At 41.5% G+C, this 19493-nt stretch overlaps 1 protein-coding gene across 1 annotated transcript in view; it reads right to left on the reverse strand.

Moving 5' to 3' along the window:
• ERC1 (ELKS/RAB6-interacting/CAST family member 1) overlaps positions 1-19493 on the reverse strand; it is a 479524-nt gene that overhangs the window by 43377 nt on the left and 416654 nt on the right. Inside the window, exon 16 of the mRNA XM_006019448.3 lies at positions 16466-16567. Within this exon, the coding sequence (XP_006019510.1) occupies positions 16466-16567 (102 nt within the window). The remainder of the gene's footprint in view (positions 1-16465; positions 16568-19493) is intronic.

Here is a 19493-nt window from a genome sequence, read left to right on the forward strand (position 1 = left end):
GGCTGCCGATTGATAGACTGATCACCTATCAATCTTTCTTCCCGTCGCCGAGCGCAATCCCAGACGTACCCCTTTCCCCGCTGGCTTCGAATTGCGGACGGATTAACTGGCTCGGGCCCCGCCAGCTGGAACAACTCGCGTGGTTGTTCAGACGACCGGACCACCTGCGTTGTGATTGTAAGTGGTGTGAGTAAAGTTTTTTGCAACCAATAAGTTGTGTCTGCCTCTCCATTCACCAGCCCGCCCTAATGTACGACCAATTTCTAACGCAACTCGAGTCGGCCCTGGCCATCCGAGACACTAAGTAGGTTTCAGGGAGAGACGGGAAGGAGGAAACCACATGATTGTAGCAGAGGTGGGTCTAGGATTTTGAAAAGTGGGGTGCAGGTGGTATGGTGAATTATCTCATAACAAAACACATATTTTTCTCCAATTAAAAAGACAAGAAGCTTTACTAACATGTTAGGGGCCTAGGGCTGTATTATTCAGTTTAAGTTCTAAGCAAAAACAAAATAACTGAGTTGGGGGAGGAAGGCTACCTGACAGCTCCAGGGTGCAGAAAGCACCTGATGCTGTGGTGTACAGTTGTTATCCCCCACTCAGGCCACAAACACAACTGCTCCTCTCACAGAAATCTTCCAAACACTCCATTATGGCCCCAAAGTGTTCCTCAATGCCCTTTAGGTATTGCCCCTGCCACCTCCAACGCCCCCTGGCTCCACTTTGTCCTCTGTTATCCCATCTAGCCCCTTGCTCAGCCCCACCCCATCATGCCCCAAATCCATCAGATCCCATTATCCCCCCAACATCCCACTGAGTCCCTGTTCCCTCACTGCCCCATGAATTCACTGTACTGTGCACAGACTCAACTCCTCACTCCTCAGCCCCACTGAGCTTTCAGCATCCCCCTGAAAGTCCAACGGACATCCTCTGCCCCTCTTAGCACTCAAACCTTACTGCAGCCCCTCACCTCCTGTACCCCTTCACCCACAATCCCTCTTGCTCCCAACCCTCTCCCTCAACCAATTTCACCTGCACAGAACCAACCACTCCCTTATTCCCAAACCCCATCTACCTCTCGCATCTCCTTCCCAGAAAGACCCAGCTTCTCTTCACCCCACACCAGTTTACCCCACAGACCCCCTCCCCACAAAAGCCCTTTCATGCCCATGATCCCCCAACCATTCCCTCATGGCCCCTAGGAACCCCTTCTCCTTAAAGCCTCTCCCAAACAGGTTTCCCCACCCTCACAGCAGGGAAGGTTGGGGCATGGGTGTAACTGCTCCTCCCTGTGCACTCCTGCCCTGCTCAAAGTATGCCCGGAGCTGCCCTCCATTACCCTCCACTCTCGACATACAGGAACAAGCAGTTGTAGTCAGGGGACAACTTGCTTCAGTCACTGGCAGTGCCCCTACCTGAGGAGACCACCTGCTCTCATCCAACCATGCCTGCACTACTGTTTCAGACTCCCACAATCTCCATCATCGGCTGCAATGACTAGCCCAGAAAAGGGTCACTGCAGTAACTTACCTCTTTGTCTCACCTTTACAACTCCCTCCTGCCTCTGACTGCTGGACCACTGCACAGCTCAGTATGCCATCAGCTCTGCCCCTCCCTTCTCTGTCTGATTTCTTGTTAATTCAAATCCTCTAGGAGCAAAGCCACCCAAGTACAGGTTCCTAGGCAGCAGCACACCTTTACTGGACTTGCTGTTAGGTGAGCAGAGAAATATTACTAGGAATAGATAACAGACAGGATAATTGTAGAAGAAAGGCCAGGTTGATTAGAGGAAAATGAAGGGCTGTTAACACCTATTGAGTGAAGAGATTAGCAGAAATCAAGTAGGTAGTAATGAGCCATGAAGTTACTCAACTCCCTCAGCTGCACCTGAATAGAAATGTGGCTGTCTCTGCCGGACAGTTTGTTTTAAAATTTTAGTGGATGGCACCCCCCAGACCTCCCCTTGATTTTGCTTTGATTGCAGGGATACTGAAATTGTTCAATGTATCAAAGGCTACTTGGTCTGGGGAAGTTCATTTTGTTAGTTCCTAAGTTTTGACAGTTTCCAAGTCAAGTAGTCTACTTTTCAACAACTAATGCAACTAACACCACCAACATAAAACACCCCTACATAAAAAAACCTCATAAGGGATAGTCATATTTGTGAGGTAGTTAGTGTGAATATAGTCAAAAGAAAAGTGGGGGAAGAGAGTGTTCCTCCAGCTAACAGAAATGTTAAGAAAGGCACTCCAAAATCTCATTGAAAATTATACTGTGAAACTACAGACTGAAATAATAGTTTCCCCATTTTAATTTCTTAGGTGTAAGCATGGAGCAAGTGAATGTTTCAACCCTTCAAAATTCACTAGATTTTATGTTGGTAGTATCCTCTCTCTCTGATAAAGGATAGAGACTTTCTGAAAATAAGGGCAGTGAATAAATAAGAGTGTCCATTGGTGTTTGTATTTTGTTTTACCCAAGCAAACTATATAGCAGTTGATTCTTTAAGTAACAGTGTGTATCCAGAAACCACGTATCGCAATCCACATTACTATCAGTTTTTCTCACTGTTCTGCTATTTTGTCTATTATTTCTTCCCATTACAAGGAACAACAGGGCCCAGTAGCAAGTATAGACTTTGCTTAAAACATAACAATTACACTGCATATACCCTGGCGATCTGCCTGCATGATTACTCATATCAGTTACTGCATTCTTTTGTCCCTCTGCTGTCTGTTATACTGCTGATGGGAAATGGAAAGCTTGCTTTAAGTAATCTACCAGGGAACACAATCTGTGCTTTTCCTGTTCAGATGAACTACAGCTCTCCTTCAATTGTGATATGAATCTTTGTCTCTCCTCTCTCTGATATTTGGTCTTCATGGTGCTCTGAGAGTTCTTCACCTGTCACATGAATCTTTTAAAGCAAAATCATATGGGAACCATGTGACTTGCTTGTCTCTTGGATTATCTCTGATATGCTATACATTTAAATGCATCACCCCAGAATAGATATGTATATACATAGATGAAAGTAACATGGTTCCTGTATGGGCTATATTAAAGATGAATGTGTTTTGATTGCCTGTGCCCAGGCTACTGTGAGCTATGAATGCTGGCATCTTTCTCAGTAATTATAGCCTGTACCAGCCAGGAAAGCACAGCTTCTAGATCGGTTACATTCCCTTATCAGCTCTTATTTTAGTCACTCCTCTCACAGACCTATTTTCATCATTAATACTAGAAATGAGTTTTGGCCTTCCTGTTCTTATTAATGAACCCAGCTCTCATATTGCTAACTTTATTTTCTTTATAATTTCCTTTTCTCACAACTTAAATCCTAACAGGACTGAAAAGAACACAGCCTTGCCACAGCTATTCCTATGACTTCATCTGTCTTATGTATGTGAGATGGGTGTCTGAGCTGAAGCACATTTTTCTTTAGGGTCCCAACTATGCACCTACTGGATAGAAACAGATGGGCATCCTTATACATGTTCCAGGGTGGGGGCAGTGCTTTAATGAGAGTGGCTCTCTTAAAGTGCCCACTGTGTCATCGGTATTCAGCGTACTGTGATTCAAAATGGCGGCAGGGCGCTTCAACTAAGGTTCACTGGACAAGCTTTAGTTAAAACACCCCCACTGCAATACTGAAGCACAGGGATGCTGAGTACACATGACACAGAGCCTGCTGGAGCATGCTAATTAATCAAGTCTGCTCCATGTGCTAATTAGTCACTAATTAGCGCATGTTGGAGCAGATGTCCCGTATGTGTATAGGTGCCTCATGCTACCAAATTAAGTGCATCATCTGTGCCAGGATGTGTCCTAGCACAGCTGATCTACTTTCCTGGGTGAAATACACCTCACCTGTTGTTCTGCCTGTTGATTTTGTAGGACAATGGGTGACATGTTCCCTGTTCCCAGAGATGCATCCCAGCAATCTCCAAGGCATGTCTCTGAGGGCTGGGAAAGGCAGGGTTCCCCACTTCCAGAGACACTCTGGATATTGTTGGGGGCACATCTCTGGAAGTGGGAAACCTTCCCTTTCTCCATCTGCAGAGATGTGCCCTGGAGACCCAAGGGGCATGTCACTGGAAGCAGGGAAAGCTGGACACGATCTCTGGGGGCTTGAGGGACCCAATCCTATGCAGGAATTCCTGGGATATGCAGGACTGAGACCCTCAGCCCCTCAGATTGCTTCCCCAGGGTGGCTGGAGAGTGTGGGCAATAAATAGACATCTGCTGCAACAAAGTAGAACAAATTATGACTACTTTTGTTGCAGCCATAAATTTGGGCATTTGTGGTATGACAAAGGGTATGGGCATCTATTTTATTTTACTTTGTGCTGCTATAAATTTTTTTACGGTAGCAGAAAGGTGATGAAAAGTGACATCTGTTTCCAATCACTGTTCACAAAAAAAACCTGAACTTGCCTGCTTGCTCTCTGACAGGAGGATGACAGCTTTAAGAGCTAGATGGCACAACACCAGGAAAAAGATAGGATTATAAAACAATACTACAATCCACAACAGTTATGACATCTAGAGATGTCTTAAGTTTGGCTTCAGAATCTGCAGTTGATACAGAAACCAAACCATCACTAGATGAACTTGTTCAGCTGTAAAACAGAGAAGAAAAAAAGGTATCGCAGAGCTCAGGCTCATTTGGTGAAAATAAGTAGAGGGCTTTTTGTAAGTGAAGGTCCAAATATCCACAAAACGAAACTAGGCATCTGTTTTGAGTATTTTAGAAAATAAGCATCTATTTGTGCTCTTTGATCTGTGAGAGTAATAGAAAGACAGTGATACAATCCAGCTACACTTCAGTCATGATCATTTAATTCATCCACAGAATTGTAGATAATAATATTCCATCTGGAAACTTTAGTCCAGGAAGAAGAGGAATAACACAGCGAGATCAGTTCTTTTGTTCTGGCTGATAAGACATTCTTTGACAAAGAACACACTCTTCAAACATAAAACAATCTAGAGGATAAATTAGTTCTGAATTACAAACAAGTTAATGAAAAATGTAGGAAACAGAGAAGGGTAATGGGCAAATATTAGTGATATCCTAAGGGTGGGTATGTTAAAATGGAACAGGAGAGCTTAGAAGAACGACTCATGGCTTGTCAAGTGAAAAGACTACATGTTAGAGTGGACAATGGACTGAGACAAAGGTAAATAGGGGATGTCTTCAATTTAAAATGCTAGATAATTAACCATCTGAGAAAACTATCGGCATTGAGATGAGTATCATCTTAATTTAGTGACTGCTACTACCATAGCATTTGATACTCATTCCAATGCTATGGCACTGGTACCTATATTTTAGTGGGCAAGTTACTACCCAGTTATTTTTCAATTTCTCACAGCCATCAGACGTCTAGCAGAGAAGAAAGGTGCAATATTGTTCCTGAGAGAAGGTAAACTCTGGAATATGGCTTGGAAAAAAAGGTTACTTTATACTCTGGGTACATCTGTGTCCCATCAGCACAAAATCAGAATCTTTGGCATGGGAGTATCTATTAACCCACATCTATTTTGGGAATGTCTTGCTGTCTTCTCACTTGAGCATAAAGGACAGGGTGACTGTATCTTTCTTTCAGTTCCATTACTGATTCAGAATCTCAGATAATGATGACTACAAAAAAGCAGGGATGGTGTGGAATCAATATGGACGACAACACCTTAAAGACCTGTCATATATATATATATATATATATATAGTATATTGTAAAGTACCCAAGTATAAGGTAAAGTACCCATATGTATAAGGTTCCTAGGAGAGCTACCTTCTCCAAGTATGTGTTAGCATGGATTCCACTGTGGGTGACTGACAAGTAGCAATACAAAAGGAAGACAGAACTGAAGAGTCATTAAATAAACAATGACTATATCACTGGTCTATAAAATCTGGCATCTGATTATGTAATTAGGCCAAGGGCATAATAACATTACTTCATATAGCTATCCTGAAAATGTTGGATATGGGCAAGCTTCTGAAAGAAGCAGAAGACTCAGAGAGCTTGCACTCTAGTGAAATTTAGGAAGGAATCTAAATTTAACTAATTTAACTTGAAACAGGAAGGGGTCTGGGACAGAAATTCCATAAACCAGCTTGACTCAGATCAGTTAAATCTGATACTAAGTTCAACCTGGTTTATCTTAAACTAGTTTTGACCATTTTGAAACTGGTTTATGTGCACTGAACTTCTGTTCTGTTACAGGTTTAAACCAGTTTCTGATCACTTAAACTGGTTTATGTGTAACTTCTGTCCCTAATCAAGATCTCCATACCATCTAATCTCTGTGAAATGTGGTGCAGTAGCAGTAGAACTAATATCTAGTTCCTTATATGTGTTTTTCTACATTAGATCTCTAACTGTTTTCTAATCAATTTTGAACTCCCCTCTGGAGTCTTGTGGAAGAATGTTAGTGTTATCCTATTCCTAGTGAGCTAGCTATATTTTGCAAATAAGGACTAGTAACTGGCAATTCATAGCTGCAGTGATGCTGATTAATGGTTCTTTCGTCAAAACATGATGAATTTTTTAGATCCTGGATTTTGTTTTTAATTGTGCTCTTGGTCTGATTTGTCTTTTCATAAGCTGAAAAGACCTCTATTGTTTGAGGGATAATGCCTGTTCTCCCTTTGCCAGTTGCTCTTGTTCTTCTCACTCTGATCCTAGTTGAGCAGGAAAGTTGAGATCTTCTTCAAATGACAGGGAAGAAATCAAGGCCTCTGTTATGCCCAATAGGTCAGAGCAGTGAGCTGCATATTTAAGGCTCATTCAGATTTTGTTGCCCTGGCCATTGTCATACTGGAGGTGGATTCCAAAATGAGAATCTACTGTATCTGTTGCACAGACAGAGAGAGAGAAAGAGAGAGAGTGCTGTTCCAGAGCAGGGACAGGCAAAGCCCAGCCCGTGGGCCAGATCAGGTCCACACGGATCCTATTTCCCAAGCCCCTGACTGCGTCGCTGGAGCTGGTTTCCATGGAGACCTCAGTAGCAGTGGTGCTGTGCTAGCGCAAGGCCAGGGTTTCCAAGGAGACCAGCCCCAGCAACAGTGGCAGGATACGTGGCTGGGAGGGCAGCTATTCTGGGGCTGGGATCTTGCAGCAGTGATCCAGAGCCCAGGCAGAGCTGCAATCCACTGCTCGCACACCCTGGGCAGGGGTGTGCAGGCAGTGGATCACAGCTCTGCCCCAGCTCTGGGCCATGCTGTCAGCCCCCCAAGATCCTAGCCTCAGCCCTGGAGCAGCTACCTGCCCAGCCACACACCCTGCTACCACTTCTGGGGCTGGTCTCTATGAAAGCCCGGTCCATGTGCTGTCACAGCACCACTGCTACTGGGATCTCCATGGAAACTGGCCGCAGTGATGTGGGCAAGGGCTGCTGGGAAATGGAGTCCAGCTACCAGCCAGATCTGCCATTTTGCCCACCCTGTCCCAGAGTGACCTGAATGAAAAAAGTCTTCTTAGCAGATGCTGGAGTAAAGTTGTCTCCTCGTGTTGGAGATAAACAGACAAGAAGTTGTACCAACCTTTGAGGCCACCTCAACATTAAGAGGTCAGAAACATGTACTGGATATCCATGTAGGTGCTGGGAACACTGTTTGCTTTTCTTATAGTGATATTATACATATCATATTTTTATGCTATCAACATTGGTGACTGATGTTTGTATTACTACTAGTTTCAGTTGTGGATATTGAACGTAACTTGTAATTCTTCAAAAAACATTTTTTTTCACGGAAGGTATGACAAAATAAATAAAATAATAAAAAGGAATAAATTTGAAGAGAATTAACACTAGTTACCTAATTCACTGTTAGCCTAATTAATTATGCTACTGGTAAATTTTTAAGAGGTAGCGGTGAACACTGGTAAGAACATTGCTGACATGGGTTGTAAGAAGGAATCCAACTAGCATACAAAGATGCCCTGATTTTCTATACATGCATACCTAGAGTGCGATCCCCACAGATTCAAACTCCACAAACTAGTTGTTCATGACATGTGTTTCACTAAAGCAATTGAAGAGAATTGCTATTTATAGCCTTGCAAAAATCCCAACGCGTAGATATTTATATTTTACAGTGTTTTCAGGGAAATGAGATACAACTAGCAAGGTTTATGAGAGACAATAAAAAAAAAGGATTCCACAAGTTTTTCAGAAGGAAAAGGAAGCATAAGGAAAGTGTAGCTCCCTTACTAGACGTAGAAGGCAACCTAGTAACAGAAGATGTAGAGAAGGCTGAAGTATTTAATGACTTTTTTACTTCAGTTTTCATGAATACGGAAGGTTACCAGACGGTAAGTTCAGTTGGCAGCCAGAATAAGGAAGGAGACAAACAGCCTGGAGTGGTGGAAGATCAGGTTCGAGAGTTCTTGGAGAAGCGGGATATTTTCAAGTTAGCAGGGCCAGGTGGAATGTACCCTAGAGTACTAAAGCAATTGATGAGGTACTTTTAGAGCAGGGGTGGGCAAAATATGGCCCATGGGCAAATTGTGCCCGCCAGGCTAGTCTATCCGGCCCGTGGGGCCCCTAAAAAATGTAGAAAAATAATATCCATCTGCCCTTGGCTGCCTGTCATGCAGCCCTTGATGGCTTGCAAAAACTAAATAAGCGGCCCTCTGCCCAAAATAATTTCCCGCCCCTGTTTTAGAGCCTATGGCTGCTTGTACATGCTACAGGGGTTTGCTTCATATTAATTCTCCCTGAATTGAAGCAGTGAGTTTTTAAAAACACTGCTTCAATTTAGGACAAAATAAACCCCCATGGTGTGTATACAAGGGTTGGGCCTAATCCTTACCTGCCTCTTCAGCGGTGGGGGAGAGGGTGAGCTGCTGGCAGGCCAAGCAGTCCCTGAGATGCTGGAGGGGGTGGTGCTTCTCTCCACGGAAGCAGCACCCCGCAGGTGGCACTCACCTGCAGGCAACTGGTCTGGGCAGTACCACAGCTGTGGATAGAAGCAACTTTCCCCCCCGCCGCAGGCTCCAGGGAGGGAAAAAAAAAAGATCAAACTCACCACTTTTCTTTTTTTCCTTCAGTGGAGCCTGCCTGGATGGGCTGCCTGCACAGCCCCTGAGCTGCACGGTGCTTGGTGCTTCCCTCTGCAGCTGTAAGGTAGCAGACTAAAGCACCTCTGACGTTTAAATTTGCTGCATCCCAGGTCATTTAATGTGCAATACCTGCCGACAGCGTAAACAGTTGCACCAGTAAAGCGCATTATGCCTCCAACAATGCAAAAAGCCACTCTACTGAAACAGTGCAAAAGGTCATTTAAGCCACTTTAAAGGTCAATTTTGTGGCATGCACAAAGGCCCATTGGCTATCATTGTTATATACTGGTTATACAATTTTGGCTGCTTACTGTGCTAGACAGCACTGGGAGGCAACATGCATTTTCTTCACAAGAAAATGTGTGATTTTAGATTATAACTAAAATACATCTTCACTCTCTCATTACCCTGTTTTTTTCCTTGAAGTGTCATTGCGGAAATTTGATAGTGCAATTAGGTGGAAAATCCAGTGCAATTAGGTGGAAAATCCTAAGTTCTGGAAAACCTGTGTAGACTTGCCACCTCTGTTAGCATTTTTACTTGTACTAACTTACAAAGTGAAGGGGAAGAGAATCAAGATAATCAAAAGGTATTTATGTTTATTTCCCTATTTCACTCAGATTTGAGAAGCTCTATGTGAAATCTATGGAAAAGGCAAAGGCACAGACTAGTGCCTGTGTCATCAGTTCAGTTTTGCATACATCTGCAGGTACTGGGTTCTCCTCAATGTAGTTTAACTGACCTTATCATTCATTCTTTACTGAACATAGTTGCACAATACTAATAGATATAGATTTTCCTCATAGACACAAAATAGACATGTGACCTATACTCCATCATCCTTTTCACAATGACCAATAATGAGGGTTACTGGGATGCACTCAGAAAGAAACCTCTCACTGGAGAAGTCTTTCACCATAAAATATTACAAAGATATTTCTTTATTAGATAATTCCATTATATCTTCCATCTACTTAATTTCTAATATGAATCATTTAGTATCAGGTTCCAAATCCACCAAGATATCCCACTTTTCAGAGCTACATTCTTCACAGATGGCTAATTTCCCTTGGAGTTTCAAGATTTCATTTCAGATTCATAAGATTAGAGGGCTCTTATAGGAATTTTTTGGATGAGCCCATTCTTAAATTCACAAGTTATATTTTGCTACACAAAATAGCTTTTCTGATGCAGGTACAGGGTATAACTTCTAGTACTTTTTGGAGGGAAGTCTGTGAAAAGTTGCCAGGCTGACCTTTTTCAGTTCTCATTCCAAGTATTCCCCACAATGAGTTAACCCTTCTTTCCACCACAGGCATTTTCTATGGAATCCTTAGAGTCTTGTTCAACTATACTTATGCCTATAGTGTTACAACTGGAATATTTACTATTTTTAAAGAGATCCTGCCTTGCTTTCTATTTTTATAGAGATAATTTTTGTGTAACCCAAACCCACAGCTAAGAAACTTTTCTAAATGTCTTACATAGTTTCATAGTGCTTAGGGTCAGAAGGGACCTAAACAGATCATCAGGTCCGACCCCCTGCCCGGGGGAGCAATGGGTGCTGCGGTCATATCACCCCAGCCAAATCATATCACCCCAGCCAAATATCTGTCCAGCCTCCTCTTGAAGACCCCCAAGGTAGGAGAGAGTACCACCTCACTTGGGAGCCAATTCCAGAGCCCGGTAGCTCTGACTGTAAAGTAATGTCAGTAACAGGAACTTAATTTTTTCCCCCATTGTCTTAACAAAATCAGTTTTTTACAAATATTCTAGCCCAATCCCAGTTTCTTGGATGCTCCAGTGTTGCTCTTATAAGCATAACATCTGCTTTCAGATTTCAGTTCCTGAAATTCATGCACAGCAAAACCAAATGTTTAGTTCATTAACAGGCACACCAATGACTTCACAGATTTTTGGAACCAGTTTACAGAAAATCCTTCTGTAGAAAGAAGTCCAGAAAGGCAATGTGATAATGACACCTACTACATTCCAAAATAATTTTGCAGGCCGAGAGCCATGGCACAGATGAAGGAGAACACTGTATAAAAGGATGCACAGTTAAAAGTAATACCTAGAAATAAAATATTTAGTAATTATATAATGGGACAAAACTCTCAACTTCTCAGTGCTACAATGTAGGATATTCTTCCTGATTATTCCTCTGTTCTTAACCCGTGTAGTTACTTCTTTCTTTCTTCTTCCCTATGTGTCCTGTAACTACTGTTTCTCTTTTACTTCCTCACAGTTTATTAGTCTTATGTCTACTATTCCCATTCAGTAGCATCAACTCCTCTGAATTTTGATCAACATGCTGTCCACACCTCTATCTGTATCAAGAATGGAAGAAGAAGATATGGCAATATGGGAGGATTGTGAATAGCAAAATCTAAGTCAGAAAATTGAACCAGATGTATAATGTTTCAGTGGTTTATGCATGGATTCCTTTATGTCCTCAGTGTCAATTGGCTTATATACCAAAGCATAGTATCGCACATTATTAGCACACCTCCCACATTGCTTCTTCCATTGTGATTGTCTGGGATAATTTGATGCTTGAAAAGGAAAGGGACACTAGTGTTAGTATAAAACAAGCATCTTCTTTACAAAATAATAAGGGAAAAAGATACCCAAAATAATTTAATATGAGCTCCATATGGGGAATGAAAGGACATGGTACAAGAAATCCAGGATGCAAGGCAATGAAGCTTCGGTATTTCAGGATAGGAGGTGATATTCACACTCATTTTGTAAACTACAACAACTAAGGTAAAGCACTTCTATTAGTTTGCAGCTTCTGAAAACAAGCCACTAAACTATGTTGCTGCAAGTATACCTGATGCTTTTATATGCAGAGCTGTGCTACGAGAATGTGTGCAATACCATTGCCAATGTGTTATAATTTATCATCAGTAATTTGTTTCAGGGTCAGAATATCATGGTATTCATTTTTAGCTGAATGTTGTAAGTGCTTTGGTAGCATCTAGTGTGTTTTCAGTACTGACCAGAGGACAAGGTAGAGGCCTGCTCACAGTTAGAGTAACTAGTTGCAAAAAAAGGGAAAAAAAAAAAAAGGTGGGTTCTAATGCCTGTGCTATCTTTTACTTTTATGGGCCCCAATATATTTATTAATTCTAGCACTTAAATAAATCAATCAGATAGGCTATGGATTCTCTGGCCCGAATCCCTTCTTTCTGATATACAAAAGGGATAGATATACACTTTCTTACCAGTGGGGACAGAACCCAGTGCTAAAAACTTTTACCTTATTGGGAGTCACTGGGTCAGGGGACAATTATCTTCCACACACTTTTCCCTGCTGCACTTCATAAAGAGAGTCTGTGATTGACATACACATCTCTGCTGGGATACATAAGAAAAGAGGCTGCTAGGTACCAAATAGTCTGTACTGGGATATTCTGTAGTGTGCGCTCTATGCTTTTGCTGCCATGGTGTGCGGCTGAAGAAAATCTGTCAGGTAGAAAGCAATGTATAGTGTATTGTGTTTAAACGGCAAGAAACTAACATCCATCTTAATTTGGCAAATTTCTAGTCTGTGATAAAGGTGAAGAAGGTGGTATCTTTTAGGCCTGTGCGAAGCAGCTAGTATTGACTTCAGATTTGGATTCGGTCGATTTGGGCAACAGTGATTCGATTCAGCGATTCGAATCACTGTCCCAAATTGATTTGACTGCTGTCAGGATCAGCCAGGCCCATCCCTGCCAGCCTGGCAATGGCTGCCTCTCCCACCCCAGCTCCTAGCACTTGTTAAAAAACAAGCCTCGGCTCACTGGGTGCTGCTGGGCAGGGGGACGATCCCTGCTGCCCCCCACTGTATGGGGGGTTCTGCCATGAGCTGCCTGAGCCCCCCTTGCTCCCCCAGCCCCCCCAAAGGTGCCGGGCCAGCTCCGGCCCTTTAAGGAAAAAAAAAACCTGAGAAAAGCACTCACCGCTCCTGTCTGCAGGGGGTGATTCCCCCCTGAACCCAACTGTCCTGCACCACTTGGGGAGCTCTGCACCAGCCCCCCAAAGCCCTGAGGCCACTGCAGGAGTGGTGAGTCCTGGGGCTTTTCTCTGTTTTTTTTTTCTTAAAGAGCCGGAGCTGGCCTGGGTGGGGCACCCGTGAGGGAGCTGGGGGAGCAAGGAGGGCTGGGGTGGGTGGGGCAGCCATGGTGGGGCTGGGGGAGCAGGGGGGGTCAGGGGTCTTCCACACCCCAGCCTACTTACCAGCTCAGAATCCAGCTGCAGCTCCCTGCTGCAGCCACCAGGGACTGTCCAAATCATCAAAACTCTCTGAATCCTTTCCAAAGATTCAGAGAGCTTTGAATCGATTCAGACCTTTAAATTGGTCCACTGATTGAATTCGGATTCGGAGATTTGGTCACGAAATTGGGCCAAATCTTCTCTGAATCGAATCACCACCCGAAGCTTCGTACAGCCCTAATATCTTTTATAAGACCAACTAAATAGTTGTAAAAAATGTTTTTTGGGCACAAACACCCTTCTTCACGTATAGAGAGATTCCAACGCAGCTACAACCAACAACTCTAAATGTGAAGAAGTACACTTATTGCCTTAGAATTGCTCCTCTTGCAGTTCATAGGGAGCAAAAGGAAAGATCTTCTGATCCATGTTTGCTAACAATCTTTTTCTTAGTTCTGGCATGAAAATCAATCATAGTGACTCCTACCTTCATAATGATTTCCTCTTTTTTACCATCAACTTACCTCATCTTTCATTTCATATTGGCAATCTCCAGCAAGTGCTTTAGAAACATTATAATTATCTTAAAAATAACACCATACACCAACACACAAGCATTGCAAGAGAAGTGACTCAAAAGGAATGTGAGATCGCCCATGAGTGTGCATTAATTATATTACCATTGTTCCACAAAAGGGATTTCCTCAGTTCAAACCCCAAGGCATGAAATTAAAGTTTGACTGCCCCAGCTGGATTAGGTTTCCAACCAATTGACTTGAAAGGGAGGGGCTGAGGTGGGAAGTGGCAAGTAGGTAACATGGCAGTTACTTGGGGAAGTGTAGATATAAGTGGGAGAGTTATATTTCTGCTATTTACTTCCTTAAAAGTCTTCTGTTCTGAGCAGTCATTTTCAGCAGTCAGCTCTTCTGAGTTAAATTTTGGGACTACCTGGTGGTTTGGGTCACTTATCTGGAGGTAAATTTAGCAGGATAGCGCCACATGCATAAAATTGGTAATCTACAGGTAGATCTGTTATGTTTGAGCTCATCCATTATCAACCAGAATTAAAAAAGAAAAAAGATTTGGCCACAACAAAAACTGCCCTATTAAATTAAAGGGGCTGAGTGAAAATTTATTCCCACCAAAAGGCTAATAGTATCAGTCCCATTTCCTGCTTTCTTTCACAAAAATCAGGGTATTGCTTTGCATATAAACTCAATTACATGCCCTGGAAAGTTCTCCCCAGAATGTTTCAAACAAGTGCTTGATTCTTAAAATACATAAGAAATTTAAAAAACCCCACAAAAATTAAATGCAAAACATACACATGCATAGACCACATGAGAAAAGGGAAAGAAAACACACCCAGGTTTCATAAACCACACAAAAGCAAGATGCGAGAGTGACTGTGGGAAACTTTTCTATTGGTAAGAAAAGTAAATTCTCACCGTTCTGAACAAAATGGCTGAACTAAAGCATCTGATTGGTTATGCCCAAATACCCTCTTCCTCATCCTATTGGTTGAGAGATGACAATGGGAAAAAGCCCCAGAGCAGCATGGGAATGAAATAAAGAATTGGTTAGTATTTAAAGCACATACATATGTACAAAATACTAATAGCAGGAAAGAATGGTCTCCAATTCCCTGTGTTTTCTGCTATATCACCTTCCAATAATTTGAACAACTGGAAACAGCTTTTTTAATTCTCTTTTAAGTTTTACTCAATTTCTCAGAATGTGTTTAGGCAAACTGCCCTCCATTGTGATATGACTGCAAAAAGGTCTTTATATATTTCTCTTCTTAGCAATCCTTTCTGTTCTTACCTTGTTCAAGCCATCATTGCCTTTATTCTCATATACATTATGGAAATGTCTTGAGTTTCCTCACAGAATTTCAATGTGTAAAAGGGTGGATAAACTTTCACTCAAAAACAAGATTTGGAAACCACTGTATTAACTTGCAAGACTGATATTCCTCTTACAAAGGAAATATGGCTGACATCTTCAAATAACGTCCTGGAGGACTCAAATCACTCAATTCACTAAGTTCTTAATTTGCAACCTCAAGCCAGTGGGAAGAGAGGTTAGAAAGATGTTTGGAAATGAGATACTCATTCCTGTTTGCATTACTTTTATCCTTCTGAGAAATCCATGTTTGTCTTAACAACTTTTCTCATAGCGTTAGGGAGTCTCTTGTAGATATGGAAGGAGATACTGTGATAAGGATTTGGGGGGGGTGGTATATGTGCATTTACACTTAGGTTCCCTCCTTCTTCCAGGGTCATCCTCCTCTTGGTTTCCATTACCATGATCCACTCTTTCAAAAGACCAGTGTCTTTTGCAGCTTCCTTTGAAGGTCATCATTACCCTTTTTATATCAAACCAAAGGACTGAGAAAGGTTCAAGGCATTCCTTCCTGCAAGGCAGTCCAGGCAATGATTAAAGTTTGTGAATATTTTAATTAAACTGAAAAGGGGGAGATTTCAACATGGATTTGTAATTAGGCTGGCATGTCCTGAGCTACTCAAGGGATAGGTAATCCCTCTGATAATTATGAAATCCATGGCTGTGTTTGCAAATGACACAAAGCTGTACTATGGTTTGGAGATGGCAAATTGATTTTCTTTCAGTTCATGGCCCATTGAGTTTCTGAGGGAGTAGTCTGTGCTCATTTGGCATAGAAGCCAGTATTTCCTCATGGGAAATGAAAGGAACTGCTTACACAGAATCCAGAGATTAGGAAACTGATCCTGACTGAGATGCCCTGCTATTTAAGGAGAGAATCAATTCAGGACATTTAGTATAATAAATTATTCTTCTCATGAGTTAAAGGAAGAATGACACAACTATTCCAAGTACCTGAACACTGACTTAAATTACTGGAATCTGAATATGTTAGGAGACAATTCTTACCTTACATTTCATGAGACATTCAACATATTAACATTGTTGCTGGCTCTTCCCCCTCCCCCTCCAACACTCAGTTTAGTACTTGGAAACATCTGTGCATTTTAGAAAGATCTGCTACAAAGTCTATGCAACAGCTGCAAACATTTCCATCATATATGTTCAGTAAGGAATATAATTTTTTCTTCCCAGTTACTGCAGGTGCATTAGGAAAAGCTGTATTTGGCTCAAAATAGTCAAGTTAAAAACCATTTTAGAAGAAAAAAGAAGGGAAATATTACCTGGTCAGGGGAGGGCTTGTGGTTGGTTTGATTGGAATGGGATGAGGATCTGAAGTGGTCATCCTCATAGTTATCTGCCATCAGCTTCATGCGATTCTGAGTCTATGAAAAAGAAAGCATGAGAAACTCAGTTTGTTCTTCTAAAATAAACATGAAGGCTAAAGGGAACAGACAAAAAAGGCACCTTTCAACACTGCACACTATATTATGTATGCCAAACTCCATGAAATCTGTAAATATGAAAAGAATACAGTAATTTCTGTTGACACAATATACTACATATTAAGTATAACCATAAAGAAATAATGAAAATTGGAGGGTACATGCAGTTTGCTTGATTTGGTAGCCAAGTTTGCTTTGTAACGGCTTCATTTTCTAGAATGCCTCTAATGAGGGCTGTACTGTGCATGCATACACATGGAAACTAACTCCTCAGTTTAAATACCTTTAAAAAATGCACTGACATCACTGTGGACAGCTCAGTGAAAACATCTTTTAAACGTGCTGACTTCATCAAAAGCAAACAAGCTGTGAAGGCATATTAACATATGGAAGAGAAATGAACACTGAAAATACTAAGAATACCATAATGTATATCTAACCTCTAGAAGAAAAAATACGCTCTTAGTTTGGAATGTCAAATTCTGTTTTCAAAGAGGATAAAGCAAAAAATAGAAAAATGCAGATAGGTCAAAAGAACTGAGAAGACAAAAATCTTCCTAGATTAAAAGGTGAGAAGTAGTAGTATATAAAAAAGTTGAATTGGAGATAATGGAAATTCATAAAACAACAAGCTGTATGAAGTTAGTCGGGAATTCCTAATTATGACTTTGTGATGCAAGAACAAGATATAACTATGTAAATTAGAAGGAAAAGAATGAAAAACTGTTTGAAGGATTTTTTTACACAGAATATTAACCACATATGGAACCCACGGCCACAAGATACTGTTGAGGCCAAATGTCTAGTAGAATTGATATTAATAGCCACTGCTCCCCTGCTGCCAAATTTCCTGACCTGTGGGGAGCCCTGCAGGCCAGATCTGATGGGTATATGGGTCACATCTAGCCCCTGCTTTAAAAAATATCTAAAAATATATTACAACCTATCCTAATAATATTATTTCACATAAAAATGGCTGTCATGGTTATAGGAAATACTACATCAATGCAAATGCAAGGGATAGTGTCCTGAGACAATATTTCTATTAAGATGTGGTGCCCAACAGTGAAACAATGTGAGAACTCCTGTGTTAATCAAGATGCATAGTAAATATATGTACATCTATATACAATAAATCAGGGGTGCCAAAGATATAGCTCATGGTGCCACATCATCTGATCCCTTTCCGTATGCCAGATCCAGCACATGTGGCACCTGCTCCAGGATGTGAGTTGCATGTGATGCCTGTTCCAACCAGTTTGGGATGGGTGCCATATGCAGGATGGGTCTTAGAATAAGCATTGCATGCAGGGCAGCCCCAGACTAGCTATAGTGAGTGCTGGATCCAGCAAGTGGGGAAGGGGAAGGGAAATGGGAAGGGGGGTGGGGAGGGAAGGGAAGGGACTCTGTGGGTCGGTCCCCTGCATAACAGATCTGCTCGCTGTAACTGGCTGGAGACTGTGCGACTTGCAGCACCCACTCCAGCTAGTCTGGGACCCATGCTGCACATGGCATCTGCCCTGGACTGGCTGGAATGGGTGCTATGTGTGGTGTAGTTCTGGACTGGTTACAGCAAGCACAGTGGGTACTGGATTCAGTGTTTGGAAGGGAGAGGTGGCAGTGTGGGCCTAATCCAGTCCACAGGGCCAACCCTGAGACATGCATCCATCCTCTGTACCTGTTCCATGCCACCCAATGGGCTTGCAGTGAATCATTACATCATTGAAGAGCTACTAAAATAATAATATGCATTAAATGACTGTTCAAAGTTATCTGTAGAGATGCCTATTAATGTTTCACACTCTACATAGCTGAATGGTTTCTCAGTAGAAGCTGCGATTTTAATGATCCTTCTTATAGTTGAGAATTCAGATTTCATTTGACTGCGTGAGAATAGCAGGGACTTTAAAGGCTGTTATAGGCAAGTTCTAGTGTTTAAATTTGGGGTTAACAGTAGGTTACTACTAAATTATACTTAAAAAACTCCCTACCATTAGGAAATGATACAAACGTTTACTTTTTCAATTCAGCCAGAAAAATTCTGTATTCTTTTCTATCGGACAGTACTTGGGACTTATTCAGGACTTCATTAGCTCTCAAGATGGCAGCCTTCTCTGAGCTTACTGTGTTTATTGTATTTAACTGATTGGTTTTTAATAATTTCCTTTTCTTTGTTATTAAATGTACAGATTTAAATCTCTTCTATTACACTGGAATTTCTGATCTGGATTTTTGAGAATATTAACAAATAAGACTTTTTTCAGAAAAATTATTACATGAACTGGGAATCATATATGAAAGAATGATTTATGGAGAGGAGATTTAACTTTAACTTCAATATGGGAGGGGACACTGGTTGCACAAAGTAAAAGCAGTAACCTTGAGCAGCTCTGCATGGTGTGAGCTGACAAGTTTCAGTGCGTTGTAGCACTTGACAAAATTATCTCACTGCCATCTTAGGAATAGAAGGGTGTACAGAGGTAAACATTGGAAATATAACACCTCTCATTCAGAAAACTTGTGAAGTGGAATTGAAGATGTTGTACACATCACTCATTTGGTTTCAAGTGGTTCCAGGGTGATTCAACAGAAAATATAATACAACTGCTTAGTTACTATACAAATTTGTGTCTTCAGAGAATTTTACAGATACTTAGACCGGGGCTTTCAAAGTGAACTAATGCATTAGGCATTTAAATTCCCTTCTATTACAATGCGTTTTAATTACTTAACTCCCTTAGGCTCTTTTGAAAACCACAATCCAAATTAATTCCTGTAGTACCCTTGTAATGATGGAAAATATATAAAAACAATACATCTGGCCACTCATTTTCTGCATTTCGCCTTCTAAAATGGCTTCTCTTTC

The sequence above is a fragment of the Alligator sinensis genome, unplaced genomic scaffold (assembly GCF_000455745.1).
Source record: "Alligator sinensis unplaced genomic scaffold, ASM45574v1 scaffold87_1, whole genome shotgun sequence".
In the NCBI taxonomy this organism is placed as follows: domain Eukaryota; kingdom Metazoa; phylum Chordata; order Crocodylia; family Alligatoridae; genus Alligator; species Alligator sinensis.